We start from the raw sequence: 14679 nt of genomic DNA on the forward strand, positions 1-14679 counted from the left end.
CCAGTACCAAAAAATGAAAAAAGAAATATGACCATTTTTACTTACATTTTGTCAGGAACCACACATCTGGTTAAACATAAACTTAACCTTAATTTAACTCCTTGATTGATAACATTTTTCCCAGTTATAAATGTAGTACATTTTCTTTGGGGCAGAATTTGAGTAATAGAGAACTCTATTTGGCAAAATTATTCATAAACCACCTTCAATCTTTGATCGAATTTATTTTTAAGTTTTAAAGCCAAATAACAGTTATCATGTATATAAATAATTGATTATTGTATTAACTCATGTCTTTTTAACTCTTTCCCTAGTTTCCCCTCCTGCGCACCATTCCCATATATTCTCATTTTATATAGGGTCTGTTCAGATCTTTTGAATTTTTTTCAGTGTACAAGGAGATTGCTATCAGCTTGTTTCTATTCCTGTATTGGCACCTAAATGTAGCAGTTCCTTCTATTGTATGCTGCCTTCCCTTTGGTTAATGTGAGTCTGGGAAATCTGACTCAGATATAGATGCAGGAAAGGTTGAAATCAGTTCACATGTGCAATCAGCCTGTTGAATGCTTGCAGGAGACAAGAATGATGAATGCCAAAACATGTGTAGAAATGGTTCTATGCTTTGAGGAGGAGTTATTGTTCTTGTCTATAAAAATAATACAAAAGCTTCATTCATTTTGATGCAAAGAAAGTTTTTTTAATCAAATAATGGCTCCATCTATAAAACTTATATAGTAGTTATCATCATTGTCAACACCATCATCATCATATGGATAAAATGTATTCAGTGTTTGCTGATGTTGTGCCAGGCATCATGATTTTTATGTCTCATCATATTTAAGCTCACAATTCCCTGAGTTGGCAGTATTATTACTCCCATTTTAAAAAAGTATTTTTTAGTTGTTGATGGACCTTTATTTTATTTATTTGTATGTGGTGCTGAGAATCGAACCCAGTGCCTCATGCATGCTCGGCAAGCTCGCTACCACTGAGCCACAACCCCAGCCCATTACTACTCCCATTTTACACATGAACAAAGAGAGTCAGACAGACAACCAACAAGTGTGCAGAGTTCAAATATGTCTGATTTTAGACCATCGTACATGTGGGCTCGTGGACTGAAATGTCATTATGGAACTAAGGACTACACAACTGTTCATAGCAGCATTATTCATGATAATTAAAAATGGGGGAAAAAACCCCAAATGTTTACCAGTTGATGAATTGATAAGCAAAATGTGGTATACCCATGAAGTGGAATATTATTTGGCAATAAAAAGCATAATTGGTACAATGCAGATGGTCCTTGTAAACATTATGCTAAGTGAAAGAAGCTAGGCACCACAGACCACATGTGGTATGAGCCATTCATATGAACTCTCCAGAAAAGACAGATTCAAAGCCAGAACACTGATTAGTGTTTTGTCTAGGACTGAAGAGATGGGAAATGACTTAATGGGCTTATAGTCTCCTACTGGGGAGATGAAAATGTTGTAATGTGGATTGTGGAGATGGTGGTATAAGTTGCACATACATTTTTTTTAAAAAAAACACTGAATTGTGTACATGAAATGGATTAATTGTTTGGTGTGTGAGTTATATCTGAATAAAATTGGGAGGAGGAGGAGTTGACATCATTTCATCCTGGTAGCCTCTGCTTCCTCCTCCTGAAGCCCTGTGGCACCAGGTGGGAAGTCCAGGCTGCCTTGCTAGACAGAGGAGCACCACAGAGGCTGACCTCCAGCCCTGGCCACCCTCTGCATGCAGTTGTGTGTTACTCCAAGCCAGAGCCATCCAAAACTAAAAGATGATTAAATGATGGTTGTTTAAAACCGCTGCATTCGAGGGTAGCTTGTTATCAAGCAAAAGAGGAAGGGATCCCATTATAAGTCAAATTCTTGCCTGAACACTGTGACTACATAATAGTAACAAAATCAAATCCCAAGAAAGACTGGGCCTTAAAAAGGGGAACCGGGATGGAGACATATTTCCTTGATTAAGGGGAAATGAAATAAGAAAGAGTCAAGGGTGGTAGGGCATGTTTTAAATGGCAAGCCGAAGCCACCCAGGCTGCCTGCCAGCTGCTCTCTTTCCTGAAGCTCGCCTTGGCAGAAGCAGCTAACCAGCCACTTTGGACTCCAGAGTCTACCAGCTCCTTGGTGGGAACTCTAGAGGACTGGCAGATCTTGATTCTGGAGGGAAAAATGACACAAAGTAACCCCATGCACTTGTCCTCCCCAAACCCTGAAAGGAGAATCCCTGAGATGCAAGGGGCAGAGTCATTACAAGCAAGGCTAAAGGCCAGGAGTCTGTCTGCAGTGGAGAGTGTCAGCAGTACAGACTCATTTCCCCCCTCACTGGTGCTGGGGATCAAATCCAGGAATTTATTCACGTTAGACAAATGTTCTACCACGGAGCTACACTCCCCGACTGGAACTCTCTTGATTCACCTCATCTCCAAATAGAATGATCCTAAGGGGGTCATTTTATTTCTTTCTTTATTAATACATGTGCTCACTGTGTTGTCCAGGGTGGCCTTGAACTCGTACTCCTCCTGCTTCAGCCTCCTGATTGGATGGGATTGTAGGAGTGCCCCACTATGCCCAGCTGTAGGTTTCTTAGGTGGAGTCCTGGGAATTGAACCCAGCAGGGCTTAACCACTCAGCTACATCCTCAGCCCCTTTTTATTTTTTGAGGCAGGGAATCTCAGTTACTTGGGAAATTGCGGTAGGAGGATCACAAGTTGGAGGCCAGCCTCAGCAACTTAGACCCTGTCTTAAAATGAAAAAAAATAAAGGACTGGAGATATAGTTCAGTGGTAAAGCACCCCTGGGTTCAGTTCCCAATACTCGCCCCACCAAATGGATGATGACAGGAAATGCATAGAAATGAGTTTAATTTATTCATTCAGCCAAAATTTTTAGTAAACCTATTGTGCTAGGAAACAACCATGAACTACATAAACAGGGTCTCTGCTCATCAAAAGCTTACAGTCATGGGAGCAGGTGATTCCCGAGGACTCTGGAAGTGGCATGGTTCAGATTTGTAAGAATCAGAGATTTCTCAGGAGATATAATGTTTATAATGGCAAAATTGCGGCTAGTTATCCAATTTTTTTGCTCCATTCTTTGAAGGTCAAAGAAATGAAGGAAGGGTGGTATTTCTTTTTCTTTCTTTCTTTTTTTTTTTTTTTTTTTTTTTGGTGGTGCTGGGGATTGAACCTAGGTCCTTGAGCATTGCAAGGCAGGCACTTAACTAACTGAGCTTTATCCCCAGCCCCAGGGTGGTGTTCCTTATTGGGACCTGAACATATGAATCCTAGATTCTCATCACCAGTGCAGGCTCCCAGGTCTGGCCACATATGGCTTTTTTTCTGTGCAGTTTATTTCCAGCACCCTCCACTGTTTCTTATCTTGCCCTTAATACTTTCTGAGCTGTGTGATGTGTTCCTGTGTCTGATGTTTCACATATTATCGCCACCTTCTGTTGATAGGAATGTGTCCCAATTATCTATTCCTGCAAAGCAAATCACCCTAGAACTTAATAGTGTTATTTTTCCTGATTCTATGGGTTGGCGTGGTTCTTCCAGTCCTTTCTCCAGGGCTTGCTCTTGGAGGGCCGACAGGTCCAGGATGGTCTCATTCACATGTCCAAGAGTTGGTGCTGGCTGTTGCCTGGGCACCTTGGTTCCCCTCCTTGGGCCCTCTCCTTCCAAGAGGCCACCTGCACTCTTACATGGTGGCACTACAATGGAACAAAGGAGGAAGTTGGCCAGGCCTCTTACACTTTACCTTAGAAGTCTCTATAATGTCACTTCCACTGCATCCTGTTGATCAAAGCCAGTCTCAAAGCCAACACAAGTTCAAGGGAAGTTGAAACAGACTCAGCCTCTTGATGGGAGACACAAGGCAGTCACAGTGGAAGGCAGGTGAGAGGAGCTGTGTGGCCTCCATGCACTTGATCACCTGTAGAATGTCTTCATGATTCTGACACTTGTGTTGCCCTTCACCGTCTAAGCAGGGGCTGGCCAGTATTATATTAAATAATACTTAAATAGCTCTGAGCTCTTATTGCCCACCCCAACTCAGCTGTTATTAACCCCAGGCAAGCAGCCTAGTAACTACTTCTCAGTATGAACAAAAGTACAGAAGAGGGTTGACTTAGGGATTCAAATAAGAAGTGTTTAAATGAGATCATCCTGAATTAGAAGATTTTAAATGAGAAATTGTAGCTTTTATAAATTCTCCTTATATAAAATATATATTTATATTCTTTGAACTTTTAGGGTCCCCCCCGGAAAAGACTTTTGATGATAGCAGTAACCCAGTGAGAAAAGTAGAACAGGCGTTATTTTCCTTATTTAATATGTTTGGAAGACACTGAAGCAGTGAGAAATGGCATGTGGCAGTCTGAATTTGTGGCAGTCTGAATTCGAATCCCAAGACTGCGGTTTGCTAATCCTATGCCCTTCTGTGACTTGTATTTAGCAAAACTCCTAATTCTTCTGGGAGGAGCAGAGGAATTTTGAAAGAGTTTCTGTTTCCATCAGTTCATAGCCTTTAGGAACAAGGTTGTCATGTCCTAGTGTGGGCATCGGGGGTTACTTAAATAATGCAGGACTTGGCATTTACAGTGACTTCTGCATTATGAAGTCATTTCCTCACGTGTGATTGTTACAACGGCTCTGTGAAGGTGCCATTGTACTCCTGAGGAGAATGAGTCTGGAAAAAAAAAAAATAAAGAGGGCTTGCCTGATGTCTCAAAGCTGCTAAGTGAAAACCTTATCTGATTCCTAGACCAGTGTTCACTCTGTAGCATGGTTGGGCTGTAGGTCAGAAAGCACCGAGGATGGACACCATATGGCACTCAGGCGTACTGTGCAGTTATCCCTTACAGTGAGGGCTGTTGCGTAGTTTTCCTCATCTGGATGAGAACTGCATTTTTCTTGTGTAGATGCAGAGGAAGCTGGGTTACAAAGATCTCTAAGGTTTCTTCCTGCTCTAGAGTGAAGTGGTTCAATTTGTATTGCATATTATTGTTTGAAAGGAAACAAAGCTTTTTAAAAGAAAGACCAGCTTTCATATGGAAGACAGAAATTACCAGGCACAATTTTACAAAAGAAGATGATACAGCCTTGTATTTGGTTTTTGACCTTGGTATTTGACGAGATTCTGTTTTTCATAAAATTTTGTGGATGAACATGGACCCTACCCTCCTGGAGCTTATATTGAATAGGGGAGGTAATCCTTAGTCTGGAAATCACACAAAATGCAGGGGAAACAATGAGAAGATTCTAATAGAGACCTGTCAATAAAGATGTGAAGGATAGGAGTTAAATAAGCATGAAAAATGGAGGCAAGATGGGAAGAAGCAGGAGAGAATATTCTAGCATTTAAAGGCCCTTTGGAAGATAGGGTATGGGATGTCTGTGGGACTAAAAGAAGGCCATTGTCCCCAAAGAAGTGAGAGTGATTACTCATTTAATACTGGGGATTGAACCCAGGGGTGCTCTACCACTAGGTTACCTTCCCAGCCACTCTCCACCACCACCCTTTAATTTTTTTTTTTTTTTAATTTCAAGACAGGGTTTCAGTAAGTTGCCCAGACTGTCCTTAACCTTGTGATCCTCCTGCCTCAGCCCCTCAGATCTCTGGGATTATAGTCATATGCCACCAGGCCTGGCCACAGCAATGATTCTAGTGAGACAGAGGGCAGGATTTTGCATGCATTATAAGCCATGTAAACGACTTTGGTTTTTATTTTAAAGGCAATGAGAAGTCATTGAAGTATATTTTCTTATTTTTTCTTTTTGGTTCTGGGGATTGAACCCATGTATTTTACCTGATAGCTACATCCCCAGCCTTTTTTTATTTTTAATTCTTCTTCTTCTTTTTTTTTTAAACAGGGATAAGAGGCTGCTCTTTATTTTTTATTTTGAGACAAGATCTTGCTGACTTGCTGAGGGCCTCGCTAAGTTGCCCAGTCTGGCCTAAAATTTGCAATCTGCTTGTTTTAGCCTTCTGAGTGGCAGGGATTACAGGCATGTACCACCACACCCAGCTCACTAAAGTATAATTTCAACAGTGGAAGAACATTATCAGATTTGAATTTTTGAAAGATAATTTTAATTACCATATCAGGATGTAGGTGTATAAAGTTGGGTTGAGAACAAAAGCAGATGGATAAATACTCTAAGAAAACACCATCATTATTTCAGTTCAAGGTATTGGTGTTTTCGGCTAAGGTGGTGGCAATGCAGAAAGAGAAGACCTAGACATACATGAGAGAGATTTAGGAAATAAAATCTGCAGTTCATCTGACAGATTGTGGGGGTGGGAGGCTGGTAAAGATGTAGGTATTGGGGCTTTTATTTATTTGTTTTTCTGTCCAGAGAGTGGAAGCATTCACTGGCACAGAACCTGGTTGGGAAGAAAAGACAGGAGCTCAATTTTTGTTAATTTTGAGGTGTCTTTTCAGCATTTATATGGATGCAAATGACCGCAGTTGGGTGTAGAGGCTCTGTCTGGGGATGTATATTTGGGGATCTCTGAGGCACAGATAGTAACTGAATCTATAAGGATGTTAGAGTTCACCCAGGAGATTATGGAATGAGAAAAGAAGTATTTGGGGTTTGACTCTCAAATGATTCCAGCCTTTACATTAATGCATAATGTATTATTCCAAAACTTAAAGTTCAGGGAGATGAGGAGAAACCAACACAGATGCGCTGAGAAAGAGGTGGGAGTGGAGGAACAGGAGAGGAATATAAGTGTGATGTCCCTTTAGCTGGAGGAAGTGGTCAGTAATATGTAATGGTACTTATGTCAACCTAAAAGAAGACTTAGATTTATGTTACGTTGTGCCATATTTGCATACATAGGAGAATGCTGATGGCCCCAGTGAAGCGATTTTGAAGGGCAAAATCCCAAGGAGTAGAGAAATGCTTAGAAAGCAAGTTAGGTGAAGATAGGAAGATTGTAAAGGACTGACTTATGTGGCTGTCTTAGCTCAGGCTACTTTAGCAAAATTACCATAGATTTGGTTAGCTTAAACAAACAACAAGTGTTTGGGAATTTCAAGACGAAGGTGCCAGCAGACCCTGTATCTGATGAGGACCTGCTTCCTGGTTTGAGGATGGCTGTCTTGTCATTGCATCTTTGTATAGATAGAGCAGAGAGAGAGAAGCATGCTGTCTGTGTCTCTTCTTGCAAGGGCACTAATTCATCATGAGGGCTCCAACCACATAAACTACCTTCCAAAGACCCATCTCCAATTCATCACATTAGGGATTATTCAGCATATACAAAGAATTGGTGTGTGTGTGTGGGGGGGTTACAAACAGTCTACAGCAGAAATCTTGTTAGCACAGTGATTTGAGAAATGGATTATGTCTTTAGGAAAGAAACACTAGCCTTTTTAGAAAGGTGGGATGGGGCTACTACTTTGCAAGGTGACTATCTTGAATATCATCTATGAATGGTAAAGTCTTAGGTTTTATTTCCAGTTTTTTTCCCTTATTACCAGAAGAAAATGCATCTGTTCACTTCTGAAGCAGATCCTCTCTTAGAATTTACATTTGTGGCAGCACATGACAGCCAAATCTGTCTGTCTGACAAGTGCTGTGATACTTCACAGAAGTCTATGATTTAGGATTTCAAATGAGCTATGCTCCTTTTGTGTTGATTTGCTTTATATTTCTTTCCCCCTTTTTTCCTCCCAGGCTGATGGCCCCTGAAAACACACTCTTACAACCCAGGGAAGAAGAAGGAGTCAAGTATGAGCGCACCTTCATGGCATCTGAATTCCTGGATTGGCTGGTTCAGGAAGGTGAGGCCACCACAAGAAAAGAGGCTGATCAGCTTTGCCACCGGCTCATGGAGCATGGCATCATACAACATGGTGAGTGTATTGGTCAGCATTTGCTGCAGTAACAAACAAACCCCACAATCTTGTGATATATATAACAACAAGCACTTTTTTTCTCAATCATGGTTCTAAATCTGTTGTACCTCTGCTTGGGTATAACTTGGCTTGTCTGTAAGCTGAGAGTCAATTTCAGATAGATGTATCATGCCTTCTTGTTCTGGGACACAGTCTAGAGGTACATCCACTGTCTGGGGTATGTTGTTTTTACAGATGACTGCTGAAGCTGAAAAGGACAGGCAGATTCTTGTGATGCTTTCAGAAGCTTCTACTCAGATGAGAATGTAACATCACAAACAACTCCATGGCCTTGGGAAGTAGATATCTTGGGAGAAGAAAATGAAATTTTTCTGAATCATGATACAAGTAGTCACAGTGAAGAGTTAATCAAAAGAGACTTCATAAAGTTTTCATTTTCTTTATAGTGCTGAATCATAATGATGCAGTGTAACCTATTGGTTGAGAGCTGTATCAGTTACCTTTCACTACATGACAAATTATCCTAAAATTTAATGCATAATGTATTATTCCAAAACTCAAAGTAACAAACAACAATAACTTTTATTATCTCACACAGTTTCTGTGGAATTTAGGAGAAGCTCAGCTGGGAGGTTCTGGCTTGGGTGCCACCTGAGGTTAAGTCAAGACATTGGCCAGGGTGCTAGTCATCTGAAGACCAGCCAGGCTGGAGGACTCACTTCCACAGTGACTCACTTGTTGCCAAACAGGTTGGTTCTGGCTGTAGGCTAGAGAATTTAGTGCAACACTGTGTGGACTTCAGCAAGCTGCTTGAGGATTCTGGTGACCTGATAGCTTGGCTTCCCCCAGAGAGGGAGGGGCCAAGAGAGTGAAAGGCAGAAGCCACAGTGCTTTTTCTAACTGAGCCTTGGAAGTCAGACTCTGCCATTTCTTCAATAGTCTATTGGTTACATGGTCAGCCCTGTTCAGTGTGGGAGAGGAGGAAGGGATACCAGAACAAGTGACCGCTGGAGCCATCTTGGAGGTAGACTGTCACAAATCATAGCCTCCCAAATCCCAGCCCCACCATTCACAGCTGCTTACCTTCCCCTGTCTCGAAAATTGGGATAACCTCATAGGGTGGATGTGTGAATAAATGGATAGATGTAAAGCACTTGGATCAGCGCCCTGCCCTTAGTAACTGCTTAGTCAGTAGCCATAAGGTGGAGGCTTGGGACTGCGAGGAAGGAAATGGGAACAGGATAGCATTTTGCCTATAGGCAACATGAGAGGTGATCCTTGAGTTACTTTTTCCCCGCTCCCTTCCAGGCCTACATAGGATTTCTATTCCAAGATTATGAATTATAGACTTGAAATAAACTTTAGAAATTATTTGGAGCAATGTTTTAAAACATGCAGATTAAAACCCCTTCGTGGGTCTTGAAATAAGTTTAAAGGATCATTTCTAGCATTAAAAAATTTAAAATAATATAAAATAACTTTAAATAAACTAGACTTCTGATCAAAGTATGGTCCATGAACCTGCAGTATGACCTGGGAATGTGATGGAAAGGCAGAATCTCTGACCCTACCCAAGTCCTGCTGAATCTGATCTGAATTTTAAGATGATCACAAAATTGGACTGTATATTAAAGTTTAAGAGGAACCAAATTTGATTTAGCTAGAAAATAATGGGGTATATTTTATAAAATAAAGATAAATATTTTTTGCAAATTTTATTTTAGTTAGGTATACACTATATAAATATGTAGATAGTATAGGTACTACATGTTCTGTAGTATCTACATTATATGTATATATACTATCTAGATACTATATCTAGATAGTATATATACATATAATGATATAGATAGATATAGATATAGATATTTATGTAGTATTCAAGCATGTATTGAACTGCAACCAAAAATCACCGTGTATTGGGGTCAAATGCTTGGAAAGCCACTGCTATGGAGGCATTGACTGGAGTGGCACTGGGCGTATCCCAGGCGCTTTGCTTCCATGTGCTACTGCCACACTGAACTCACAGCTGTGAATAGCCTGCCTCCAGTGGAGCTGAGTTCACTGAGGGAGGGAAGATGAAAAGAAAGTGTGGTGCTAGTATGGTTCCTGGACTTCAAAGGCTCAAAGCCTTGTTGGATGAGAAAATGGTTTTAGAAGCAATTAGAGGACAGTAGAAGGTGTATCATATATTTTTTCCATTTGTTTATTGATTTTACATGGTGCTAGGCACTGTTCTAATAATTTTACCCTTTATTAATTTATTAAAACTGACAAGATAGCTATTACTCTTTTAAATCTTATTTCATTGTGGTAATTAAGAACACTTAATGTGAGATCTGCCCTCTTCTTTAAGGGTATAATACAGTATTCTTACTATCTCCATTTTATAGATCAGGGAATGAAATCACCAGTAGGTTATATAATTTGTCAGAGGCCATTCAGTAGTAATGTCCAAATGAACATTACTGCTGGTAGGTATGAACTTGGAGTTGGTTGGTGTGTTAGGGTTTTCCCGGTGAGCCATGGTATGTTTGAGTTACATTTGGTTCTGCCATCTTTGCTCAAGCAGAAAAATTCAGGTGATAACCAGGTTCTGTGAGAAAACCAGCCTCTTGTACTATGATTATGACTTCTCTCATGACTCATACTGTGCATGAGAAAAGATGGAGGATGTCATGAATTGTTTCCAGATGACTTCAAAGGAATGACTAATTATACCTCAATTACAATGAATTTTATATGCTACAAACATAAGTGCCATAAAGATGCAATGCAGGGCTAGGGATGTGACTCAGTAGCAGAGCACTTGCCTAGTATGCACAAGGCCCCAGGATCAATCCCCAGCACCACAAAACACATACATACATACATACATACATATAATGTAAAGGATAAAATTAAGACTTTGATAGCAGATCTTAACCACACCAGTTTGTATTCCATGATTTTAGGAGCATTGAATAGTCTGTATAGCATCTGGACTCATCGTTATACAGCACAGCAATTCATTGCTGGATTGCTAATTTAGAGTTACAGAAATGTAGCCATCATATCTGTATATGTTAGGGCTCATGATAAATACCAGTTAGTGTCTTAAACTAAGTGAGACCCTGTCTCAAAATCAAAAAGAAAAGGGGCTAGGGATGGAATTCAGTGGTAAAGGGCCTCTGGATTAAATCCCCATTACCAAAAAAATAAAAAGTGTTTTCATCAATTGAAACCAGTTGGTATAAAAATCAGGCCCACTTATGAAACCCTAACTAGCTTCACCTATGAATGGTGAATGACACTCTATTATCAAGGCAGAGTTTGTTAGTCACGTAATTCATTTGCATGCATATTTATGTTATGTGTTATGTCTGTGTGATTATATGTATATACCTATTTTTGGTACTGCAGATTGAACCCAGGATAGCTTTTCCATTGAGCTGTATCTGTAGCCCTTTTATTTTTCCATTTTGAGACAGAATCTCAATATAATATTATCAAATCCTCACATCAATTCTGTGACATTGATATTACTATGACAGTTTTACAGGAAGAAATCTGAGTTCCAAGCCTTTAAGATCTTTTTTCAAGGGTTGCTTTGCTGGCTAGTCCCTGCTAGGCATCCATACCTTAGAAAGAAGCTTGCCTATGTCCAGTAAGCATGTAGTCAGGTGTGGCTGCCTGGCATGGTGGCAGGAGCACAGTTTTTAGTACAGTGTCTAACTCTGATGGCCTTAAAATGCTAGCTCTTGTATATGATCTGATCAATTCCAAATCATAGCTAGCATTTATTTTTTTTATTTTTTTTTTTTAAAGAGAGAGTGAGAGAGGAGAGAGAGAGAGAGAGAGAGAGAGAGAGAGAGAGAGAGAATTTTTTTTTAATATTTATTTTTTAGTTCTCGGCGGACACAACATCTTTGTTGGTATGTGGTGCTGAGGATCGAACCCGGGCCGCACGCATGCCAGGCGAGCGCGCTACCACTTGAGCCACATCCCCAGCCCCATAGCTAGCATTTATAGAGCTCCTACTGTATGCTAGCAGTCACTGTTCTAAGCCTCTATGCCTTTACTCTTACTTCTCTGCATACTGAGTTAGTTATCATAATCATTTTCATTTTGAGATGAGGTTAAGTAAACTTGCTGAAGATGAAAGCTAAAATGTGATAGATTCAAGATTAGGGATCAAGCCAGTCTAGCTTTAGAGGCAAACTCTCAAATACTAAAGAAGATAGGGTGCTAAATGTAAGTCATAGGGCACTAGGGGAAAAAAATTCAACTTTTATTATATTAGCTCGCACAACCTGGCAGAGGTTGCAACTATAAAATACCGTTAGCCCATAAAATCTAAAAATTCCCTTTCTCCAAACAATGACTAGGTGCCTTGAGTTTTTTGTGTAACCTTTGCAAATGGGATGAACACGCTTCTTTACTCATATTAGATACCCACCACCCCCACTGCCTTAGCTGCCATCCAGCTATCTCAGCCTTAAAAGGAGGGAGGTGGAAACTGGATAATCATGTGGGTAAACTGCTGACAGCTGCAGCAGCTGACCCTGGATAATCAGGCTATTGCTGCTGTGTCCAGGCGTATAATTTTCTCTTTTAGAACTTTAGCTAGAGCGCTTCAACAATTTTAACACTCCAGAAAGCCTTCTTTCTTTTTCTTTTGTTTTAAAAAAATGTATTTAGATAACATTGTGCAATACATAAAGTAGTTTCATGTGAATTAATTTTTCCATTCCCCCTGCTGCCCCAAGGTAGTAATGATTATCCGTTCCCCTGGTGGAAGAAGGTTGCTGAGACATCTACTCTGAAAGCCATGAAGAACTTGGGAGGATAGATGCTATCAGGAAAGGACCCAATGAAGGAAATAGAAAGCAGAGGCAGGTCTACAGTAACCCAGGTTTATTCAGGACAGAGCTGCAGTTGGGGGCCCAGTGGAGACTGAGATCTGTCTTCCACTGAGGTAATGATAGGGGAGTAAGAAAGGAGGGGATTTTTGCGGTTAGGTCTTTACCAGGTTAGGCCTTTACCAGGGGGTTGTCAGGGAAGAATCAAAACAGGTGTTTTTCAGGATTTCAGTCCCAGATAACAATTTCCTTTCTTTGCATGATAATGGAGTATTGTCTGGAGGATTGGTCAGGCTGCCACCACTTTGGTTCTAAGATTGAGGTTAAATTTCCAAATGGCGTTGCCTGTGTCAAGTTTGTCTTAACAAATGCTTGATCCTGACAGGAATCAATGGCATCTTTCCAGTAATCAAGGTCATTGACAGAGTTCAGCTTAAACCTGCCTAGAGAAAGACAAATAATGAAAAGAAATGAAAAAAAAAAAAGGAGAGAGGGAAGGCAGAAGAGAAGATGAGAAGGAATAAACAGGGAGGGAGGGAAGGAAGGGCCGATGAAGGTTAAAGGTAAGATTGTGTAGGGGAAGAAAAATAACTTTCTACCCTTCGTGAGTTTGTTTTTTTTTTAAACTGGGAATTGAACTCAGAGGTATTTAATCACTGAGCCACGTCCCTAGCCTTTTTTATTTTGAAACAGGGCCTCGATAAATTGCTGAGGCCTTGAACTTGAAATCCTCCTGCCTCAGCCTCCAGAGTGGCTGGGATTATAGCCATGGGCCACTGTGCTGTGCTCTTCATGAGTTCTTCACTGGATTCTTGTAACAACAAGAGAAAAACAAGTTTAATAACATGCATACCTTTTGTATACACATGCATACCTCTTGTATACGTGGGAGATAACCCGGAGAAATGAGTGGACTTCTAGAGTAGATCTCAAAGGCATTGTTTAAACTTTAGACCTAAATACCATCCTTATCTGAAACAAAGGGGAAAAAAAAAAAAAGGCAGTGAACACCTGGCTAAATGAAAAGGCCAGGCGGTGGAGCGCAGCGCAAACAAAGTAAGGTTTGTTCAGTAGATTTAAACCCAACCCTTCTCCATTGGCTCAGAGTCCCTCCTGGTTTAGTCATCCTTCCCTGTGCAGAGGGAGACATGCTTATGCTTACACATGGACGGTTCTTTTATAAAGGGACAGATTTTCCCAGCTACTGCTGTGTCTACTGATCCTAAAATAACTAACTCAAAATAATCCTCATGGCTGCCTCTCCCGCTGGAGATGTCCTGCACACTCCCTGGAACGCATCTTCCTTGCTTTACTCCCAAAGGCTTGTCTGTCTCCCCCGCCCCCCCAACCTCCACCCCTTGATTGCCCCCATTCTACCTTGAATATGTATCTACTTTCCTAACTAAACCGCTTTCTCTGCCTCTGGGGGAAAACAAAATCCTTATGTCAGAGAGGCATGTTTTGAGGTGGGATACTGTCTCCTGCAGTCATATTTTGGGATAGCATATTGTTTCCTACAGTGGTATTTGGGGATGGCATTTCCTGAGCATCATCAGTCTCAACGTGCCCAAGCCATTGAAGAGAAGCTATTCTAACACTTGACAAAATGGTGAGAAAATGGTAAAGGAATCTTTATTCAAGACTCCTGCAATGGAGGCATTGTGGTAGGGGAGAAATGGGTTGAATTCTAAGCAGACAAGGACGAGTGAGGATTTATAGCATGATGACGGGGTCCCTGGAGGGAAGATCACTAGGAGGAGACATCACTAGGAAGGATTCTTACTAAGCTGTCCTTCCAAAGGTTGATTTTTTTTTTTTTTTTGGTACTGCGGATGAAGCCCAGTGGTGCTCTACCACTGAACTGCATCCCCAGCCCTTTGTATAAATGTTTATTTTGAGACAGTATCTCAAAATAAAGACCAGTTGTCCAGGCTGT

At 40.8% G+C, this 14679-nt stretch overlaps 1 protein-coding gene across 1 annotated transcript in view; it reads left to right on the forward strand.

Moving 5' to 3' along the window:
• Nucleotides 1–7429: 7429 nt before the first annotated feature.
• Nucleotides 7430–14679, forward strand: part of LOC308633516 (DEP domain-containing mTOR-interacting protein) — a gene marked incomplete at its 5' end in the record, with an annotated part of 68103 nt that continues 60853 nt past the window's right edge. The window contains 2 exons of the mRNA XM_081266369.1: nucleotides 7430–7479; nucleotides 7721–7899. Of these exons, the coding sequence (XP_081122495.1) occupies nucleotides 7430–7479; nucleotides 7721–7899 (229 nt within the window). The remainder of the gene's footprint in view (nucleotides 7480–7720; nucleotides 7900–14679) is intronic.

The sequence above is a fragment of the Spermophilus citellus genome, assembly GCF_964194105.1.
Source record: "Spermophilus citellus genome assembly, chromosome: 14".
NCBI classification, from domain to species: domain Eukaryota; kingdom Metazoa; phylum Chordata; class Mammalia; order Rodentia; family Sciuridae; genus Spermophilus; species Spermophilus citellus.